This window comes from Thermobia domestica, chromosome 4, assembly GCF_964235325.1.
Source record: "Thermobia domestica chromosome 4, izTheDome1.hap1.1, whole genome shotgun sequence".
Taxonomy (NCBI): domain Eukaryota; kingdom Metazoa; phylum Arthropoda; class Insecta; order Zygentoma; family Lepismatidae; genus Thermobia; species Thermobia domestica.
The window spans coordinates 299,397,243-299,420,271 of NC_137457.1; the positions used below are offsets into that span (position 1 = coordinate 299,397,243).

General features: G+C 38.2%; 1 protein-coding gene across 1 annotated transcript in view; it reads left to right on the forward strand.

The window, feature by feature from the left end:
* The first annotated feature begins 9,243 nt into the window (after positions 1-9,243).
* Positions 9,244-23,029, forward strand: part of LOC145684240 (fatty acyl-CoA hydrolase precursor, medium chain-like) — a 220,757-nt gene continuing 206,971 nt past the window's right edge. Inside the window, exon 1 of the mRNA XM_081756346.1 lies at positions 9,244-9,486. Coding sequence (XP_081612472.1) covers positions 9,268-9,486 — 219 coding nt within the window. The 5' untranslated portion in view covers positions 9,244-9,267. The remainder of the gene's footprint in view (positions 9,487-23,029) is intronic.

Consider the following 23,029-nt stretch of genomic DNA (forward strand, 5'->3'; position numbering starts at 1 on the left):
AGGGTAATTAAAGCCTAGTCAAAGCAGGGGCGGATTCAGGGGGGGGGGCGATCTGTTGAATATTTTAAGGTCATCAGCAAAGAGTAGATTTTTAGAAAATTGAAAGCACTCAGGAAGATCATTTATCGCCAAAATGAAAAGTAGAAGTCCCAGATTCGAGCCTTGAGGGACTCCAGATAGGCCTATTGCGTGGAAGATTTGAGATTTGTGATTTCGATACAGTACAGCTTGTTTACGATTTTGAAGATAGGAACCAAAGTATTGCAGAGTTGATTTCGAGAAGTTAAAGGATCAGTGGTGGACCCAGGGGGTGGCGATCACCCCTCCCCACAGAAGAAGAAACTTTCTTATTTTATATATATATAAATAAAACCCATTCCAGAGTTTGGAGCTCTTAAAAGTAGTTCTAAGTATCAGTATTACAACCCACCGCCCCAAAGAAGTCCGTCCTGGATCCGCACCTAAGTCAAAGTCTAACCTTTCTGTATACAATGCTAAAGTAACAACAATAATTAGATATGCTTGCACTTGACTCGAATGTCTACCGAAAGTCTTTAATATATTTCCACGTCTGTCCTTCCAAGAGGCAAGAAAATCTCAAAACTACTTTATGGATCACCATCAATTTTGGGAAGAACGTAGAAGGTTAAAAGGTAGTAATCGAGTTTGTTTATGGCAAGATATAAACAATCAAAAATCAGTTCTTCATATATTCCTATAGCAGTGATTATGGATAAGCATCCTTGTTTGCTAGACTACCCACGGTACTGTTCAGATTAGCGGGTTCGTATAATGTTCAGGATACAACATACTAATCTGTCCGTGGAATATAGCGCTAAAATTAAAATTGTGAACCGCGTCCAAAAGTAAGTTTTCCTAGGGTGGTAAACAAAGAAGACACAGTGACGTTAAAACATGTATTGTCACAGATAGCACAGGTGGCGCTACTTTTCAAAATATCGGATCAGCCGCCTGTGAGTAGAACCAATTTATGACAGCTGTCTGGCATTGTCCACCTCTATCAAAATGCTTACTGGACAGGTAGGCTACGTCTTAAGGTGTAAGAAGACATGAAAATCGCTCGGAGCAACATTCAGACTATAAGGATGGGTAATCAAACACGTCCAAGTGGAATGACTACCGAAGATTGGTTGTCACTTGCTGCATCTCCCTAGGCAAATTTATTTTCTGGACATTCCTCGTACAAAAGTTTACCAAATCGGGATATGTATTATGTTGACTCTACGGTATAAGAAGAGCCTGAATTCCGTTGATGAATATGTTGAAAAAATAGTGTCACCTGTACTGTATCTGTGGTAATAAATGTTTCAAGGTCACTGTGTCTTTTTTGTATTCATCAGGGAAACTTACTTTCTGAACATGCCTCGTATGGACTTTCAATCAAACTTCTTTACACGCTATACACTCTGATACTGTTATTTGATTTTGATTTTTTAAAAATGCAATGGTTTTAGAATTAAAGAGCCGATGAGGAATTCTCATAACTCATAAGTTTTCTGACGTTTGCTGTCAAGAGCAATTAATTAACTGAAGTATCGGATACAACCTTTATTATGCTGCAGAAGTATGAGAATAATCTCGTCTTTTCCCTAATGAAGTACTTTGCATGCTGTGATGATAGGCGTTGCTTTTAGACAATTTGTGGTTTGTAGGTCAGTGTCAAGTAAAATAATATCAGAAGCAAAAATTGTGGACACAACAAGATTGCGTCCTACTTTTAACACTTGACAAATGATCGACTATAATCCAATCTTTATAAAACAGAAAATAGCTCTGCATCTTTTTAACTTATGCTGTGCGTTCTATATTTACTGTTTCTCAAACGCCTACTTGTTAACAGATCTCAACAAGAATTTAGTTCAAGGTTGAAATTACTCGCTTCTGAGTTTTCTTAATAAAACGTAATGATGATGATGATGATGATAGAAAGAAATGATCTACATATAGAAGACAGTACACAAAGCGCCGCATTAAAGGTAAGTTTTTACACACTAGTTTCTATCAACTGATATTGTCTGCCAAGTAAAACACTTTATTTTTTATTTTATTTTTTTTTTTTTTTTTTAGGTTTAGCGTGCTTTTGACTTAAGTAATAGAGCTAGTCTGGATTGATGTCACAAACATTTTGATTAGGCTCTTTGGTGGATTTAAAGTTTGCCGTTCTGTTCAGCACCAAGGCTGCATGAGACATGAACCTACTGCTTAATGCAGGGGCGGATCCAGGACGGACTTCTGGGGATGACGGTGGGTTGTAATACTGCTACTTAGAGCTACTTTTAAGAGCTCCAAACTCTGTTTTATTTATAAATAAAATAAGAAAGTTCCCTCTTCTGGAGGGGGGAAGTGATTGGGGCGATGGCCCCCCTGGATCCGCCACTGGCTTAATGTGGATATCGTTACCCACAGGCAGGGGTGCCCATCCCCCCCAAAGCTGATGGCGCACTTCCCCCCAAAACTAATAATCTCTTCTCTCCTCAAAACTCAAGTCCTCTAAAAACAATTGCCCAATGTAGCAGTAGTTTTTATAGTACTAGTAATTGTTATTTTTGTTGTTTTTATTTCCTGTAGTAGTATTATAGAATGCTTATAGTAGTAGTAGGGGCAGTTGTAATTATAAAAATGGCATTACTTTTATTAGTAGTCTTGGTAGTGTACAATACTAAATATGTTCTATAAGGATATTGAAGGGTATAAAAACTTCTACACACTGTGTATGGCACAGGTATTCTTTTTTTAAATTAGTAGTATTATTTTTTTCTTTACAAAATATTGATATAATTCCCTTGTACATGAAAAGTAAGACGCAAGTTACAAGTTATTGAGTTTGATACCAAAAGAAAATGTTATCCTCGAAATTAGCCTACAAAAAGAAGTGATATCCAACAAAAAACATTCGTGTAAAAGAGCCAAGTACGAGTGGCCAAGTTCTGATGGACAACAGTTACAAACACTCACTGACTCACTTCAAATTTAGATTTGAAACTTGGCTGTTGTCTGTATGGTTACCACTAGCTCACAATTATGTCAAACTACATTATAATTTTCAACAAACAACATAGGCAGGTTTCAAAGCTAAATTTGAAAGTGATTCCTTGAGTGTTTGTAACTGTTGTTCACCAGAACTTGGCGCCATCCTTTCATATAGCAACTTGCGCGGTACTTTATTCATAGAGTTTCTAAGCAGGGGGTAGGGGGATTCATTCTCGAGATTTAAAAAAAAAAATCGCATCGTGTTCCAATGTTATTCTGACGACAGCAAAATTACTTATTCGACATTAGAGTAAAATTCTTCCCCAATTTTTTTTTATTCCCCCCAATTTTTTTCTCGATGGCACAACTTGTGCCATTAATCCCTCCTGTGTGTGGCCCTTCTCTCTTAAAACGAACCAACCTTTCCTTTCATACGGCTACTTGCGCGGTACTTCATTCATCGAGTATCGAAGCAGGGGGTACGGGGGTTCACCCCGGAAAATTTTTGAAAATTAGCTTCTCAAAATCGTGTTTTAATGCTATTCCGACAGTAAAATTGCTAGTTCGAAAGTAGAGTAAAATCCCTCCCAAAATTTTTCTCAATGGCGCAGCTTGCGCCATACATCCCCCCTGTGGGCGGCCCTGCCCACAGGCAAGAAATTTCTCGCCTTGTTTCGAAAACGAGTTGAGAATCGATACGAAAAGTATCTTTTAAATTCGAGGTTAAATTAGAAACATGAGCAGTGTTGTCTCATTTTGCGTCTAGCGTTACATGATTTACATTATAAATACTGTGAATTGATTGATACAGTGAGTATCCAAACACAATAAAGAGTATTTTTCAAATAGTGGCTAATTTAGGCTGGTGCAGGGGAGACAAGGCCCTCCGTCTTTTAAGGGAAAAAATAATTGAAGTTATTATTTATATGGTTTTGAAAGTTTATAGTAAACAATGCCTTTACTAGCGTCAATTACCCGATTACAAAATTAGTAATATCTTCCGTTAGTCAGTCACTTTTTACTATTACTGAAGCGTTGTATGATGTCGGTCATTTTCGATCATTTTTATATATATATCTCCCTCCTCCCCCTCCCCAAGTTGCGAGGGTGAATTAGGATTTAAACTGCATCGGAAGTGTCACTGTTCATCTCAGTGACCACCAAAACTATGGATTCCACACTAATGTCAGTCATTTTCGATCATTTTTGTATATCTACCCTTCCTCTTCCCCAAGTTGCTGGGTTGAATTTGGATTTAAGTTGCATCGGAAGTGTCACTGTTCATCTGAGCAACCGCAAAAACTATGGATTCGACACAAATATCGGTCATTTTCGATCACTTTATATATATCACGTAAAAAGAGAGAGAGAGAGAGAGAGAGAAAGGTAGATAGATAGACAGATGTACGTTTCGCGTCAAGCTAGTATGTAAACTTCGAAACATTTAAGAGTTACGGGTTTGCGTAAGCATTTAGACGAAAATATTATGACATTCTTTATCCATGTTATAAATGCAAGCCAATTCATTTATAAAATATATATTTCGCTTGATTTTCTCTACGGTATTTAGCAGAGGTTTTATTTTGATTATGTCATTGGTTAAAGTCGGAACCACGCCAGAAAATGAATCAGTTAAATGAATGAATAAGCAATTTCTTATGTTTTCTTTCAGTCGCTGAGGCTGGATGGATGAGTACTTTTATTTCTTCATCAATATGCAAAAGAAGATAATTTGCCAAAAGAAACTTCCAAAATGCCAATCACAGAAGAATCTTTGCTTTATTTCTCTCTCTCTCTCTCTTTTTTTTTTTTTACGTATGTTTGTTTTGATGAATCTCTCTTTTTTTCTATATAGAAAAAGCAAACAAACGAGGCAGAATTATTAAAAGGTTCAGAACAGGGCAGACGGAATTGCGTTTACTTTATGGTGTTGACCGTTTGGCCACAAGAGTAAATCGTGAGATGGATCTCTGAATTGGTTGCCACATATTAAAAGAGCAAGCGTTGATTGACCGAAAACACGTTCGACTTTTGGTTTTCAAAAACTAAAAAGAAAAAAGAAAAAGAAAAGAAAAGAAAAAAAGTACAAACAGAAACATAAATCCTTAAAAAGTTAATTTCGTGTCACATTATAAAAGTAGGGTAGACTTCCAGCATATAAAGATTCAATCCTGAAACCTAAAGTGATAAACTTAGGGTAACCCACGAGACGAGACGAGACGAGATTCCGTCTCCTAAATTTTGTAGAAATCTGGTCTCGTCTCGTTTTGAAAATTTATGAATAAAACTTAAACCCTGATTTTTTTCTTAATTTCATATGGAAGTTTTGAGAATTCTTCCGGTTACGGGAAGTCCGTTGTCGCTATGTGGATACCGTAAGAACCTTTGGCATTAGAATTCCGAATTTGATTTCCGATCGAAGCTCATGTGGATCAGATTCCACGTTAAGCTGTAGGTCCCCCGTCTAATATAGCCTTGCTGCTGAATCGGGTGCTAAACCCAAAATCCAATCCAATCCAATGAGAAGTTTGGGGGTTGCGATGGCTCAGTGGTACAGCGTTCACCTCTGGAGCATGGGACCCTTGCTTCAATCCCAAGTCGCGCCAAGTGAGGTTTGTGATGGACAAACACGGAGTGCGTGGGTTTTCTCGTTTCCTCCCATTTTCTTTATTCCACCATTTCATTCATTTCTCATCACCACCGTCTCCTTTAGAATAGTCGGCATAACCGTGAGACATGCAGATTTCATTTCATTTCATTTCCAAGTTGTTCACAAAAATGTATGATATAGCAACTTTTAAAGACTGTATTTATTATTGGAATGTGTTGTGTAATGGTTTACGAATCTTTAAATGTTGATAAATATTCTTCATTGTGTTCGTATAATCGCTTTATCTATTTATAGTTTAACACCATGAATCATATAAGACTAAAATTGTGCGTGAGATCTGAGACTAGGATGAACTAGTTTTGAGACGAGACTCGTGAAGTTTATCATCTCGTCTCGAAAATGAGACGAGAAATGTATCGTCTCCTAGGTAGCCCTAAAATAGAGGACGTACATAGCTGTATTGTACGACTTTCTGTAACATAACATAGTTTCGAAGTAAAAAAGAACAACACAAACAACATTTAAGATGTTTTACAACGAAAAACAATAACATAATCAAAAGCAAATGGATTTCGTTTCACAGTGTAAAATTGCCGGAAACTTCCAAAACTATGGGGGATTCAATGCTGAAACGAGTGAAACCTGAAAAAGTATATCTTTCGTTTCTGGTTTCAGTTCAGCAGTGAAGTCGCAGACACGATATTCAGTCCATATAAAAACAATTTCTGACTGCCTATTACCGCTTCTGATCTACGGGCTTTAGGATTTTAATTTTGGGTAGGCTCGCTCCCTCGTTTATGGATACATATACACATTTGATTGATTAATGACAGTAGGAAATTACTTTTACCTTAGTGGTTGATGCTATTTATTAAACAAGAATTTTAGGAATGATCCAAAAAAATGGATCAAAAGATTGCGATCTTGGCCAATAATTAGATTTTGGGTCAGGGGTCAAAAAATTTTTAAACGGCTTCTAAATCGGGTTTCCTCATATTTTACGGAATAAGCACAACATACTGAGTTACGTGATAGTTTGTGTTTGGCTACACTATATGTAGTTCTCGAGATATGAAGCATACAAGAAAATCTTTGATTCAATGAAATATATTGGATTTTTTGGATCAGGGGCCACAAAATTTTTTGAATGGACCCTAAATCGAGATTCATATTTTTTACGGAATAAGCACACCATACTGAGTTAAGTGGTAGTTTTTGCTTTTGCTACAGTATATGTAGTGATTGAGATATAAGGCGTACAAGAAAATTTGTAATTGAATGAAAAACATTGGACTTTTTGGATCAGGGACCATAAAAATTTTGGATGTCCCCTAAATCGAGTTTTCGTATCTTTTACGGAATAAGGATATCATAATGAGGTAAGTGGTAGTTTTGGTTTAGATACACTATCTGCAGTTCTCCAGATATAAGACGTACAAGAAAACGTTTGGTTGAATGAAATAGACTATTATTGATTTTTTGGATCAGGGTCCATAAAATTTTTGAATGGCCCTTAAATCGAAATTTTGTATTTTTTTACGGAATAAGGACATCATACTGAGTTAAGTGGTAGTTCTGGTTTGGCTGCCGTAGTTCTCCAGATATAAGGCGTACAAGAAAATTTTTTGATCCAATAATTATTTACCATTAATAATAAATAGTGGGCAGTACATTTACTCTTTATTGTATCTTTTAGCGTTACTCTTTATTGTATCTTTTAGCGTTTATATATTGTTCAAAAAATTTTTTGTAGACCCTGCCTACCCGGCATACTCGCTAAAGCCGCCACTGGATCTACGAGTGGTAGTAGGTTTCTACCACTTCCAATTTCGGTACAGAAATAAGTGAACAGTTGGAGCACTAATATATATTGTAAACACTAACACATGCTTGCTATTTGTAAACGAAACCACATGCTCTCTTACTACAACTACTATGCAGGCAGAGGACAGACATTCTCATTGTCATCACTCATCAGGTCATACAACGTAAGAAGAACACTAGTGCCACCGATGTCCAGAAGAGGGTATAAAACAAGCTGTAAGTCCTTCATCGACATCAGTTCACACTGGCCATTTCTGCTGTCTTAGCTTGTCTGTGACAGATTTAACCTAACCCAAGCCTCTTAGCTTGCCTGGAGCTCGGTAAGACTTTCGATGCTTACGCGTAGCATAGTTTGGAAGTCTAACGAATGGTCAGAACCTTTCTATAAGACTATCCATACTTATACATAGCATAGTTTGGAAGTTTAAGGGTTGAACAGAGTACTTCCATAAGACTTTCCAAGTTCCTTTCGTATGATTTTTGTAAACACACATCAATAACAACAAACAATGTGAAATTTTTGAGACTTCGCCCAAATTTAACAAAAAGGGGGGCAGAATTCCCGAAATTTTTCTGCGTTGATTGTTCGTGTCATATACGAATAGTGTCTGAGAATGAAATGAAATCTTTCAATTTAACGTCCCACGTTTATGCCCTTTAGGATAAGGAACACAATGATTAGGTGACATGAATGGTTGTGAAAGAATTGGTGGAATGATAATGGGAAGGAAACGGGAATTCTCCGCGAAAATCCATGGACAAAGGACGAATAGTAACAATGGTACCTTACATACAGGTCCCAGGCCGCTTCTTTCCCTGGATAGTGTGCACGCCGAGGGACATCTCATCCCTCATACGTGACGGACTTAAGGCCATAGATGCTGATAATGTCCAGAAATGTGTATGAATAAATAAGTGATTGAAAGTGAAATGGGAATGTGGGAAGAAACGAAAGAACCTCGAAAATCTTGAAATCGTCCAATTTAACGTTCCACGTGTTATGAGACACGGATAATTAAGACAAGTGAATGATAATGAAAGAATCGGTGGAAATAAAATGTGGGAGGAAACGGGAGTACCCCAAGAAAATCCATGGACACCACGTTGTCCATCACAAACTTGCTTGGCGGGGATCGAACCAAGGACCCCACGTACCAGAAGTAAACACTCGACTTCTGAGTTTAACGTCCCTTTCAGCAGCGAGGTTACATGTGACGTGGACCTGAACGTGGAATCCGAACCACATGAGCTCCCGCCAGGAATCGAGCCCTGGCCTCCCACGCCAAAGGCGCGTACACTAACCGCTTAGCCACGAACGAGCTCAGAGGTAAACACTCTACCACTGAGTCACCATGCTCCCCGAAAGAACCTGGAGAAAATGTACGGACAGGAAATTATCTACCACAAAGTCGCGTGACCAGGGTTCGAACTAGGAATACCTCTCAAGAGGTGAGCGCTATATAGTAGCAACTAAAGTAGTCAGGGTATGGACAGCAGCTTATTGGGTAAAAGTATAATTTCCTTAAAAATAACGCGCGATATTTTAAAGAAAAAGTGCGAGGGAAGTTCAGGGACGTGCGACCATTCTCATTGTTTCGTGAATAGTAGCATCGTTAATAAAGGAATGTTTGAGTCACCCGACTAGTTTATTTTGTGTTTCTTGTAGGATAAGAGCATGCGTATAAACCAAAGGGCATTCTAAATATGCAAGAGTGAGAGAGCAATTTCTATGACCTTATAGCCTTGCTTCTCTCTCTCTCTCTCTCCGTTCGCGCTTAGAAAACTCTCACTCTCGGCTTGCGTGCTGTTGATGGTACGGCTAGCGTCGGCAGTGTGCCGCGATGCCTCGGCCTTGCCTGTTCCTCGTCAACTGCGCTCTCCTTGTTGTAGGTTCTCGGTGGCTGCCGACAGCTGTTGGCGAGGAGCACGATCCCACCGTCGTGACGACGAAGTCGGGGGCGCTTCGGGGTCAAGTTCACACACTGCCCACAGGCGAACAGGTGAAACAATTTCTGGGAGTTCCTTACGCAGAGCCGCCTATTGGAGACAATCGATTTCGAGTGAGTACCAGCATTTTTTAAAAAGTAAATTATTATTCTAATACAGAACTTATTTAATCAATTGTTTTGTAAACTATAACATAAAGTACCGAAAAAATGTTTAATAAACAGTTTTTACATTTAATAGGCAGTTAAAGAGGCCTAAGTCGATTCTTTTTGGGGAGACACGGTGGCTTAATAGTAAAGAGTTCAATCCTGGCGCGTGAGATTTTTGGTTCGATTCCAGCTAGCGCTAAGTGAACTTGACGGTGGACAAACATCGGGTGAGTGGAATTTCTCGGGCAGTGGCGCATCTAGCCCGAGGCCGTGAGGCTTAGGCCCCCCAGTTTATTGAGTGACAAAACTAATTTAAGCTATTATTTACATATTTTTGAAAGTTTATAGTAAACTCATGGTACATCTATCATAATCTGGGTTCTGGTTGCCCTTCCCCAGTTTTTACTTTCTAGATCCGCCACTGTTCTCGGCGTTCTTCCACTTTCATCATTTTCATTCATTTTCACCGTCATTCTCTTCTTTAGGTTACAGGTCATAACGATAGAAGTGAAAGATTTTTTCATTTTTATTTTTTCTTCTAATTTTTAAAAATAAAAGAATATATGAACAAAATATGAGAAAATATAATCAAACAGTCTTGAGCATGTTTTCTTTTTTCTTTTTTTACTTTAACGTCTTTAGATTATGCTCCAAGGCTAACGGAGACGGTGAGATTATAATGAATGGAATAGTTGAATGGTAAAAGTGGGAGGAACAGAAAATCCTTGAGAAAAAAAAAACCAACACATGGTGTTCGTCCACCACAAAATCCACTTGGTGCGAGTTGGGATCGAACTTGGGAACTCAGACACAAGAGATGAGCATTATACAGTGAAACCTGTCTTCAGCGGAATCGAGCGGGACTTGCAAAAGTTTCCGTTAAAGACAGGTTTCCGCTTAATGGAGATAAACCTTTCCGTTAAAAAATATATATATGCTTATAACGGATATAATGAGAAAATATATTGATGTACGCAACTTGTTCAATTACAGTACTTTTTCCTTCTACGGATTAATACCCCCAAAAAACTTAAACACAAAATATGCTGTGCACACTTTCCTTTATTTTTCCCAATAGTCAAGCAGGATTTTTTGCATATATTGCTACTACTTGGCTGCGGTGTACTTCAGGACACAGAAAAGCTTTCTCTGGAATTTTGAAAGTCCTCTGAACTCTTTCCTCCTTGTTTTCACGACACGTGATGGAGATATATAACTTCTGCTTTACCTCAATTCCTTTTTTCCAGAAGTTTGTTTTGTCAGTTTTCTTCTCATTTTTGTTGGCTGTCGCTAGTTGCTACACAAGCGGAACAGAAGTACGCCTATAAAGAAGACTGACAGCTGACATGCTACGTAGGACCAGCGAAAAATTGTGGGAGCTGAATATGAGTAGTGATTGACGAAGGTCAACACTGCCCATAAAGATTTAACAAAAGAACGAAGTATTTATCGCAGACAGTATATGTTTACCCTCTCACATGATGTGTAAAACTTTTCTAAACGATATAGTCTGAAACTCAGAATTTTCCGTTAAAGGTTTATTTTGCTTTCCGTTGTCCGCATAACACAGTTTCCGCTTAATGAAGGGACTTTTACATGTCTTTTACTCCAAAATCCATGGGACCATGAAATATTTCCCTTTAAGACAGTTTTCCGTTTACTAAAGGGTCCGTTGAAGGCAGGTTTTACTGTACCACATCTTTTGTTTTTCTAAAAACTCCCTCGCTCTTATTTTTCTATCTTTTGCACTGTTTAGGACTACCAGACTCAACAGAGACATGAACACAGAAACATCAAGTACAGTTTAAAAAATCCGACCATGTTCTACAGAAAGTCTCAAACGCTTACTAGGTTATGCTTTATGATCCTCAGGCTAACGGCTCAAACCGTCTGATTACACAAGAACAACCATTGAGCCACCTCGGTCCTAAGGTATAAGATGCTATACTTTATTTATTTATTTACTTTTACCTACGTCGCTGCTTGTAACCCTAAAAAATGTTACCTTGTTTCTTTAGCAACCACAATCGTTCGTGACATCCAGAGTTTTTAAGGCCACATGCAGGGTGCGAAATTATGACAGCCGAAGTATGTGTATTGGGTGGGGGAGAGAGTGTAAAGCAAAGAAAAGACAACTCTTTGCCCTGAAATGTTACGACATGCAAATTTCACATATTTGAACACGCATAATTATTCGACTACGTAAAATTAGGGATAACGCTAATCACTAGTATATTCATTAATTACTTGTGAAATGTATGTTAATTACATAGGTAGAATATTACTATAGTTAATTTGCAAACTTGATCCCGGGTTCGATTCCCGATGGGAACACTCGGTCGAAAAGGTGTAAGAGCTTTTTTAGACCAGTCATCCTGAGAGGGTTTGTTTCCTCCTTCACACCAGGCAAATGCTGGGATGGTATCTAACATAATGATTCCATGTCGCTTCCTTCGTTCTTCTTTGCTTTCTTCCTTTCCAATTCCCCGGATAGTGTGATGGCCGAGGAACGTCATCCCTCATACGAAGACAGGCTAACATGCGACCATAGATACCGAAAGTCCAGAAATCTAATTCCTAATCCTAACTTGCAAACTTCTATCAATAGTGTCATTTTATTCACTCCCAGTAAGTTATTAGTAGAAAGGATTTTTTTTCCCAAAAGCACAAAGTGAGGGAATTCCCTAGTAGCGGATTTAGAAGGTAAAAACTGGTGGTCGGGGGGAGCAGCCAGAACTAAACTATGATAGGTATATCATGAGTTTACTATATACTTCCAAAAATATATAAATATGAGCTTAAATTATTTTTGACACTAAAAAGATGGGGGGCCTACGCTCCTCCGGTCCCGGCCTAGATACACCATTCAAATTCCAATCTAATCCTCCAAGATTTCACACTGGTTACATGCAACATTATTTTTCAGTAGTCGTTTTAGTAAAGAAAAAACAACAAAAACGTATATATATATATATATATATATATATATATATATATATATATATATATATATATATATATATATATATATATATATATATATATATATATATATATATATATATATTTACAGTAGACTGCAAGGACGTACGCAGGGGTTGATCGTGGTGGTCCGACACCCGAAATCCCGACTTTTCTGTGAATTTAGTTTAATTTTAGGGGTAATTTTTACAAATTTTAATGTAATTTATCCGCATATTGAATTTGGACCCTCCTTCCTAAAATAAATTCCTGTGTACGTGTCTGGTAGGTTACATTGCTCTTGCGGTTTTTTTACTCCTTTTAGCAGGTTTCACTCATCTTATATAGCAAACGTTAAGAGAACGAACAAGGATCTCACTTTGTAACAGTGCTTTGTGCTGTGGGGTGAGCGGGGCGACGGCCCCGGACGCCGAAGTAAAAGGGCGCAAAATTCGGGAGGAAAAAATAAAAGAAATAAAGAAGAGAAAGGAAAAATTACTTAGAATATTTTAGATCAACAGCAGTATTTTTCAATCTAATATTTAAATGAAAATGAAATGAAGTCTTTAAGTTTTATGTTCCACGTTTATGCCGGTTAGGCTAAAGGAGAGAGGCTAAAGGTGATGATGAGAAATGAACGAAACGGTGGAATGAAGAAAGTGGGAGGAAACGTAGAATCCCGAGAAAACCCACGAGCACGGTGTTTGTCCACCACAAAGTTCACACGGCGCGAGCTGGGATCGAACCAAGGATCCCAAGCACCGGAGGTGAAGCTCTACCACTGAGCCACCGCGCCCCCTTGAATTTAATATTTATATTGAAAAGTGTCCAACGGCGCCCATCAGGGAGGCAAGGTGGAGCGCTCGCCCCCTTAAGAGTAAATTATACTTGGGAATATCGAAAAAAAAAAGCATAATAGAATTTTTACGTTAGTTACAGCAAAATTTCAAACTATATTTGAAATGTCGCTCACACTTGCCCCCCTTGGAAACCAGAACATGGGCGCCCTTGCAAGTGTCAGATTTATACTTCAGGAAGTAGTCCTATAATGTTACTCATGTTAGGAAGATGCATGTGCACATATAAAAAATGGAAGGAAAAAAGTAATAAGAGGTGCTCAAAATAAAGAAAAAGCAGGATTTATTGTTAAAAAATTTCTTACATTTCCCGCCAACCAAGGTGGCGCTTCGCGACTGATCTGTCGACTTCACTCATATGTGTGGAGACGCCCTCCTATACTCTCGCCCCGGGCGCTGATTTTGCACGACACGGCATTGCTTTGTAATCCGGGAAACCATGGTTCCGAATTTTGTTGTATCTGACTATTCTAACAATAGTAATCCAAAGCTTTCACTCAGTCACACAGACACGCTGGGAGAATGCCGGGATCATAATTTTAAGTAGACCTTGATAGGCTTACGTCGAAAAATTTTTTTTTACTCCTCATGGTATATGGTGTCTAAAGGGCTGGTTTCAGAAATACAGGGATAAATAAATGAACTCGTATGATCAATGTCGTCAAAGGTTCTTCGTCGTTAAGAAACTGTCATTTGAAAACCGGTAAGTAAAAATGAAGCTTTTCAGTTTAACAGTTTAACATACTACGTTATGCCCTTTAGGCTAAGGGAGACGATGAATAACGTAAATTAATGAATGATGGAAAAGTTGGTGGAATGAGAATGTGGGAGGAAATAGGAATATCCAGGAAAACTATATGGTCCACCACAAACTTACTTGGTCGGGGTTCGAACCACAGTCACTACGGAATGAGATAAGCGTTCTACCACTGAGTCACCATATTTCCCTTTATTAAATGACAAGTTCCATTAATTTTCTTTCGCCTTGGGTCAGAATCCTCAAATACTGATTTATTACGCAAAATACACCAACAAAATAACCATTTATTCTAAGGTTCATGTTTGAAAATAAATGGTAGAAAATATACTTTTCTAATCAATCAATCTTCATGTGTGTGTTTTTTTTAAATTCTTTATTCAACGACTCATACAATACACATTTCTTCTTTGTAAAGGAATTATCTTCCGCATTCTTCTTACTTTTTCTGGAGAAAGCGAGAGAGAGAGGAGAGAGAGAGAGAGAGAGAGATAGTACACTGCATATACGAACAACTCAATTTGTCTACAACTCTTAGCGTATTATTTTAACACGAAGGCCATCACCTTCCTAGGATATCAGAAATATCTAGTAATACGCATTGAGATTTTGTATAAGTTATATTTTTTCTATGAGCAAAACTTTACGTTTGACATTTATAACAAATAACGAGCAGTGAATGATATTTCCTGCAATATTTCACGAATATAGTTTCGAGAGCGTATGAATTTCCTGACATTTAAATGAGTAGCAGTCCTGGTATCTGGTTTTCAAATGTGTGCTAGGAACGTAGGCCTAATCATCCACAGTAACGTCACTTCAGATTTCGCCAGGGGAAGGGGCAAGATTGCTCACCGATATAAAGATTTCACGTTTTTTTTTTAGTATATTAGTATAGAATTAATTAAAAAGTGGCCGCGGTGGCTCAGTGGTAGAGCGTTCACCTCTGGTGCTTGGGGCCCCGGGTTCAACCCCAGCCCCCGCCAACTGAACTTTGTGGTGGACAAACACCGTGTGCGTGGGTTTTCTCGGGGTTCTCCCGTTTCCTCCCACTTTCTTCATTCCACCATTTCATTCATCACTCATCATCACCGTCTCCTTTAGCCTAGCCAGCATAACCGTGGGATGGAAAACTTAAAGATTTCATTTCATTTTTTTTTTCACTTTTACAGCACATTTGCGAGACGATAAGTCATAAATCTTGTCTCGTGCGCATCCCTAGTGGATACTGGATTACCAAGAAATAAAGATATCAAATTTTAGTCATGAATCGTAGTAGAAACACGAAAACATCGTTTCTCAAACTCAATGGGTCATTGCATCTGCATTCCCAAAATGACGCCACTGGTCATCCAGTTACTAGATATTTAGATACTTTAGGTAGTGATAGTCTTGGTGTTGAAATGACGCACTTAGAGTAATTGCATTTTTTTTTTTTTTTTTTTTTTTTTTTTACCACTTGCATTTAGTTCCTGTTCATCTCTTACGAAAATGCGTTACTGCTCCTATGGTCACAAGAAACAAATACTGTGTATCAAATTTTAGGCGTAAATCGTAGTACAAAGTGACAAACATGAAAACAAAGTATACTAGATACTTCAAGAAAGAAAGGAAATGAAGCTGGGCTAAGGACCACGTTCCGCAATGGTTTGCGTCAACGCAATGCAAATTTTGCGTTATAGTTTGCGATAATATGCATAGCAGTTATAATAGATTTTAGCATATTTTGCGTTTCTTTACAATCCACAATTTTTGCAAAGTCTTGCACCGAATAAGGCTCTTCGTTAAGTGTATGGAAATAGTTGAAAATTCTTTCAGAGTGGGATTATGTAATTCTCACTCTTCTAAATACGTACAATGTTTGAAATGGAATGGAAAGAAAGAGGAAAAATTCTCATCGCATACCACATGCAACAAGTGTTGAAATAATTAGCTGTTCATTCTTTTTTTATTATTGGTATTATTATCTTATAATTGTAGCGTGAGTATAATTATCATACACAGTGAACCATTGCTCTGTAATTACAGAATCAAGCATTGCTTTAAAAAAAATAAAGGAAAAAAAGTTTCGTTTAGTAATACTGTATTTGTGTCAATCTCATCGCTTCTGTTTGGATCTTCATACACGCCTTTAAACTACTAAAAATCTATAAAATGAGATGCGTGTGAAATTATTATCCTGTTCCCTCATTTACATAAGATATTTATATATCTCTTTTTTTCTGAAGAAAATTTCATACTTTATATGTCTGGCAATGGCGTGGTAAAGGAGATTGATACGAGAAAAATATAAAATCTTTGTAGTTTAATGTCCCATGACTAAAAGTGATGTGTGATGAACGCAAGTGAGTGGCAAAAATAAAAGCTTCAATTTAACGTCTCACGCCTAGGCTAAAAGATACGGATGATACGTAAATTATAATGAATGATAAAGAATTGATGGAATGAACATGTCGGGAGACGTAAGAATGTTGATTATGCCCCGGCGGACGCCATATTATCCATGACAAACTTTTATGGCCTAGAGTCGAACAAGGTATTTCTCCAGCCAGTGGTGAGCGTTCTAGCTTAGAAAAGAAAAGTTCGCCACAAACGGACATTTTCCACGTAACAATAAATAACAAAAGCTGCTTCAGTTATATGTAACTAGCAGCGTTCACCCCGCTTCGCTGCGGTCACCCCGGAACGCAATAAACTTTGTTACTTAGATAATTTTTACTTTTTCGCTTTCAAGTGATATGATAAAAACCATAGAAGATTGCAGTAAATGTTAACATTATATCGCCTGTCATTTATGTTAACCCGCCCCGCTTCGCTGCGGTCACCCCCGAACGCAATAAACTTTGTTACTTAGATAATTTTTACTTTTTCGCTTTCAAGTGATATGATAAAAACCATTATAACGCCTGTCATTTATGTTAACCCGCCGAGTGACACGGTCATGCGGGTTGCATATAAATACGTTTATTTTTATACCTATGATGAACTAACAAAGGATTTGTACGTAATGGACACCTGAATGGTCAATTATCTCAAGACACTGGTAATTGAAAATTAAAGTGATATGATAAAAACCATCTAGGGTCCAAATCCTAATAACCCCCCAAAAATAAAAGAAATTGGTTCAGCCGTATTAGCGTGATGAGCGGACAAAGGATTTGTACGTTCTCTTTTATATATATAGATAGATAAACAAATAAATAAAATAAGTAAATAAAGCATGGTAAGGTGAGTATAAAGGGCGCAGAATTCTACTTCGTCCCGGGCGCCGAAATCTACCTACGGCTCTGGTTTTTACTTTCTTCGAATTTGGTTGCTTGCCTTTCTAGTGCCAAATTTTTGTGGAAGCAACTTTCTATTGCATGTTTTTGAGTACGTGGACGAATATTATATATTTAATGGTGAAAAAGATAATATAGGGATATTCTTTACGTGGATTTGGCTGTACAGACACGTATGGTATAATAGAAACTTAAATTTTGGAAATAATATTGCAAGATGGTGTGGTGAACTTGGGTACATGTGTACATATTTATTTTTACGTGTATTCGTTCCTTTTTTCATACAATACAATGCTTTTTTTTTTCGTTTTGTTTGTTTATGCATGCGTGTGTGTAATTAATATGCCTTTTTGTACTATAGGGACGTGCAGCAGTTATTATATGTTGATCAAGTTTGATCAAGTTTTCAACAGATGAGGTTGGAGCCTGAGATTTTTATTATTATTATTATTTCATTTTGATAGTACAACGTAGGGGAGTGGAAGTAGGTATATATATATATATATATATATATAAATGATTGAAAGTCGGTATTAATGTCAAAACCATAGTTTTCGTTGTTGAGATGAACAATGCCGTTTAAACCCAAATTCAGTCCCCATTAGTATATTTAATGGGGGTGACATGTAAAAATAATTGAAAATGACCGATATCAGTATCGAATTCATAGTTTTTGAGATCCTTAAGTTGATTGATGAACGAGTATTCTGCTAGTGATAAAACAAACTTTAAAAACGCGACAACTTGTAGTGTGCATTTCACACAACATTACTTGCAAGACCTCAAATCTGAACTTCCAGATTTTGAAACCAAATTCAGTTCCCCAGGGGTAAAAGTGAGGGGAGAATGAGGGCGGACGTCGTTTTCCGCTTCCAGAAAATATATTTGGCGTCACCCACATTCTACAAAAATTACAACGGGCAAAGATAGGCACGGGGGACGGCGTGACGTGAAGCGTCCCCCTACCTTTTCAGATACACTTTTACCCCTGCAGTTTCTTCAGTTCAATTGGGTATTCAAACACCAATTCCTACACAACACGAAACAAGTTATGTTGAAGCTTATCTTTCATCTTCAAGTGTTCCGCATGATAGAACATTAGGAGATATGAATCGCACGATGTCAGAAAACGGGTTCTGAAAAACTTATCTACGATTTCTCCGCAAAAGAGAAGGTTAGATAAGGAAACAGAAACAAAATTTTTAAATTCTAATACTGAAATGGAACAACTAAAAAACAACTATGGAACAATCGAACAAAAACCTCGAAATAGAAATGATCAATTTTAACTCTGAAAAAAAATTTTAATTATAACGTGAAACATGGTGTCAAACATGTTACAAGAAGTATTTTAACTCCTACGCAAATAGAGTGTGTTAGACTGCCTTCACATTAGGATGTTGTGAGCTGTTCGCGTGAGCCGCTCATGTGCACCTGTAGTGAGAAGTAGAGACCTGCACGGGCCGAATTTTTCGGCCCGAGCCCGATCCAGCCCGGGCCCGAAAAGTTTTGAAGATTTTCGGCCCGAGCCCGGCCCGGCCCGACAAGTTTTCTAAAATTCGTGGCCCAAGCCCGGCCCCGGGCCCGATAAATTTTAAAAGTTTCATTTTGTAACATTTTTCACGAGCACACCTTCAACGTTTGTCTTTAGTCTAATTATCGTTTAACGAAAGTCAATAATTATTGCAATTAATCGGCCCCAGCCCAGCCCGACCTGAAGAGAAATCAGTGTCGGGCCGGCCCAAAGAAATAACAGAGTCGGCCCGCCCAAGCCCGGCCCGCGGGCCGGGCCGGGTTTCGGGCCTCGGGCCGAGCCCGGCCCGTGCAGGTCTCTAGTGCGAAGGCATTGAATACTTCTTAGCCGCTCAAAAGATCGTGGTGCCAAAATAGCAGTCATGCAGGAGTCAGAAGAAGCTGCCGCTTTAATCTTGGCGATAAATTGCAAGGAAAAAGGAAAATCAGATATAGAACAATGTGGATTGATCTTATTAATGGATCAAGACTTGAAGAATGATCATTTAACTGTCTGTTTCCTAATCTGAGAGAAGATGAAAGCAATTTTTCAATTACTTCAGGATGTTTATATCTTCGTTTGTCGAACTGTATAATAGTATAAAATGTGAATTTCGTCAGAGTAACACCAAAACGAGAAAAATTTCAACATGAAATATTTTTATCCTTTCTCCATTCCAGCTGAAATGAAATCTTTGAGTTTTACGTCCCACGGTTATGCCGGTTAGGCTAAAGGAGACGGTGATGATGAGTAATGAATGAAATGGTGGAATGAAGAAAGTGGGAGGAAACGGGAGAACCCCGAGAAAACCCACGCACACGGTGTTTGTCCACCCCAAAGTTCACTTGGCGGGGGCTGGGATCTCCATTCCAGCTGAGTTCATGCTTACGTGTGAAGGGCTTTCATAAGACTGAGTGTTATTTTCTTCCCCGCCAACAGCCTTCTCGAGCCAGCTGCTGGCAGGGTGATCTTCATAGCAGCTCAAAGCCACAGCTCGCTTCCACCGAAGTGCATGTGTGAACGCGTACATTTAAGACAATGTAAAGCTAGTAGCTCCAGCTCACGTGAGCGGCTCAAAGGATACTAGTGTGAAGGCTACCTTATAAGTAACAAGGGCGTCGCGGTAGCTCAGTGCAGCGTTCACCACTGGTTCATGGAATCTCTCGTTCGATCCCAGCTCGCGTCAAGTGGACTTTGAAGTGGATAAATACCTTGTGCGTGGGTTTTCTCGGGTTTCCTCCCACTTTCTTCATCCCACTATTGCACTTATTTCTCATCATCACCGTCTTTAGCCTAGCCGGCATAATCGTGGGACGTAAAAAATTCCATTTCATTTCATAAGTAACAAGGAAAGAGCGTGTTGCAAGAAAGATAATGTAAGTAAAACTCTGTCGATACCCGCTTTATTAAGAAAGTGCTATGTATGGATCCGTAACACCATGGATTTAGCACTTTCAGGACTATCAACTTTGAAAAAGTGGGTCTCCCATTCATTTGATTGTAGCCCTGTGATTTTGAAGAAGGCATTAGAGTTAATGAATCATCAAGCGCAGCATTTCAATGACAGAGAATTAATGTGCGTGTTAAGTTTTGAAGAAATGAACATAGATTCACACATTTGCTATTGAAATGAAATTAAATCTTTTTAAGTTTTACGTTCCACGATTACGCCGGCTCGGCTAAAGGAGACGGTGATGATAAATGAAGGAAATTGTATAATGAAGAAAGTGGGAGAAAACGGGTGAACCCTGAGAAAACCCACGCACACGGTGTTTGTTTACCATAAAGTTCACTTGGCGCTAGCTGGAATCGAACCAAGGACCCCATGCGCCAGAGGTGAACGCTCTACCACTGAGCCACCGCGGTCAACATTTGCTATTATTTAAATCTTTAATGAGATATCCTTTGCAAGATCATTAAGTAATTTATTTATGCCGGGTATGAACTCACCTCTTCATTGGCTCCGCAATTTACTTTAGCTCCAGGCCCCGCAAATTGCAGGCTCTGGTAACCCACACATATTTATTTGTAACGTTGCATAAATACCTTTACAGTAATATTTCAGATATGAATAAATTTAAAACGTAATTACGATTCATGAATTATCTATCACACTAAAATAAAATCTTTCAGTGTAACGTCACACGATTTAACGCCCTCTTACGTTAAGGGAGACGATGATTGAAGTGAATGATGATGGAAAAATTTCTGGAATGAGAGAGTGGGAGGAAACGAGAGTGCTTCGAGAAAACTCAGAGACACGATGTTGTCTACCACAAACTTATTTGGTCGGGGATCGAACTAAGGACCTCATGTACCAGAGGTAAGCGCTCTACCACTGAGCCACCGTGCCCCCTCTGTCACATTAAAAACCAAGTAGATGATCATGTAATAAACATTGTTAATTTCCCATAATGTAAATTGCATTTAGAAAATGTATTTATTGTTGGTTTATTTTATCCTAATTTGTGGGTAGGGGAGTTACGACAGTAACAAGAATTTTAGCATGAAAATATGGATCAAAAGATTGTGATATTGGCCAATATCTAATTATTTTCTGATCAGGGGCTACAAGATTTTTGAACGGCCCCCAAATCGAGTTTTCGTATTTTCTATGGAATAAGCACATCATACTGAGAGTTAAGTGATTGTTTGGGTTTGGCTACACTATATGTCCACGCATAAGGCCTACAACAAAATTTTTGATTGAAATATATTGGATCTTTCGATTCAAAAATGTTACACATAAAGAAATAATATATTCTGTCTTCAATCCCAACTTACTTGCCGGTACTGACGTCACGCAAAACAAAGAGCGAAGTCTAAAACCACATTTTCTTGTAATCTTGTATTGCATTGAATATCCAGGAGCTACCGAAGTAACTCACCCAAAGATAGTAAGTTAATCCTTTTATTAATGATTTAATGCTTTTTTAGGAAAAGAGAAAATACAAATAATGTGTTTCTGGAAAATTATATATTTCTCCAGCCTCTCAGAGGGTTACGCCCGCTCTCTGGCAAGTGATTTTCTACACAAAAATATAATTTTGAAAAGAATGGGATGATCTAAGAAAAATTTGGTTATTAACAGCGATATTTGGGCATCAGTTTTGGAAGGGTGTTATGTCATCATTTTATTGTTCTTTATTATTTTAGTCATATATTTATTATAAATTACATAAAAAGAGACAGTGCAATGAAGGTGCCAAATGTGAATATATAACAAAGTATATATAACTTACATAAGGCAAGAAAATGACAAATAAAGGTTATTATGTGAATTGCGAAATATAAAATGAAGAATACATAAGTATATATGTGCAAGAATATAAAAAAATGTATATATAATGCGAGGTAGTATTTGAAGTGAGTGAAAATGTAAGATAATGTAAATGAAAGATGAGATGAAGTGCCAGCACATCACAAACAAATAGAAATTAGTCAGACAGATGCAGGTTAAATCTTCTGTCCCGGGGCGACTCGGGACTAATGATCACAGGAGGAAGCCCTTGTTAGTTGTGAGGATGTCTGTGCGAAGATGGAAAAACATGAGGAATATGATCATGAATGATATAAATGGCATAGATGTCACGTTCGTCCTCTGTGAGGTTTGCATGTTGGACATATAAGGAAATGAGTATATTTAAAGGAGAATGCTTGTAGCGGTATGCGGCATCAGTGACAGCATCGGACTGAAGAATGTTCAGGAATAGCGGATGACCCTTTTCAATGCGAGAAGTGATGTACCGAATACGGAGTTGTGCAAGATGTTCTATGAGCTTTGGAAAGTTGATGTACTCATACGTGAGCCACGTAGGATATGTCAGTTTCAGTCGGTGAGCTAGTCGAATAGCATGACGCTCCAATATGCGAAGTTTTACGTAGAAGGAAGCAGAAGAATTGCACCAGGCAGGATGTCCGAAAGTGAATATAGGTGGAGAAACATCTTATAGGTGTGAAATAAAACATTGGCTTTGAGGCCCAAAGTGGTGCCTGTGAGACGACGCAAAAGATTTAATCGAATAGTAGCCTTAGCTCTTAGTTTTTACAAATGTGCATTCCAAGTCAGTTTGGAATCGAAGACGATGCCCAAGTAGGTAGCAGTGTTGGCTTCTCAGTGGGAGAGCCCAGATTCACC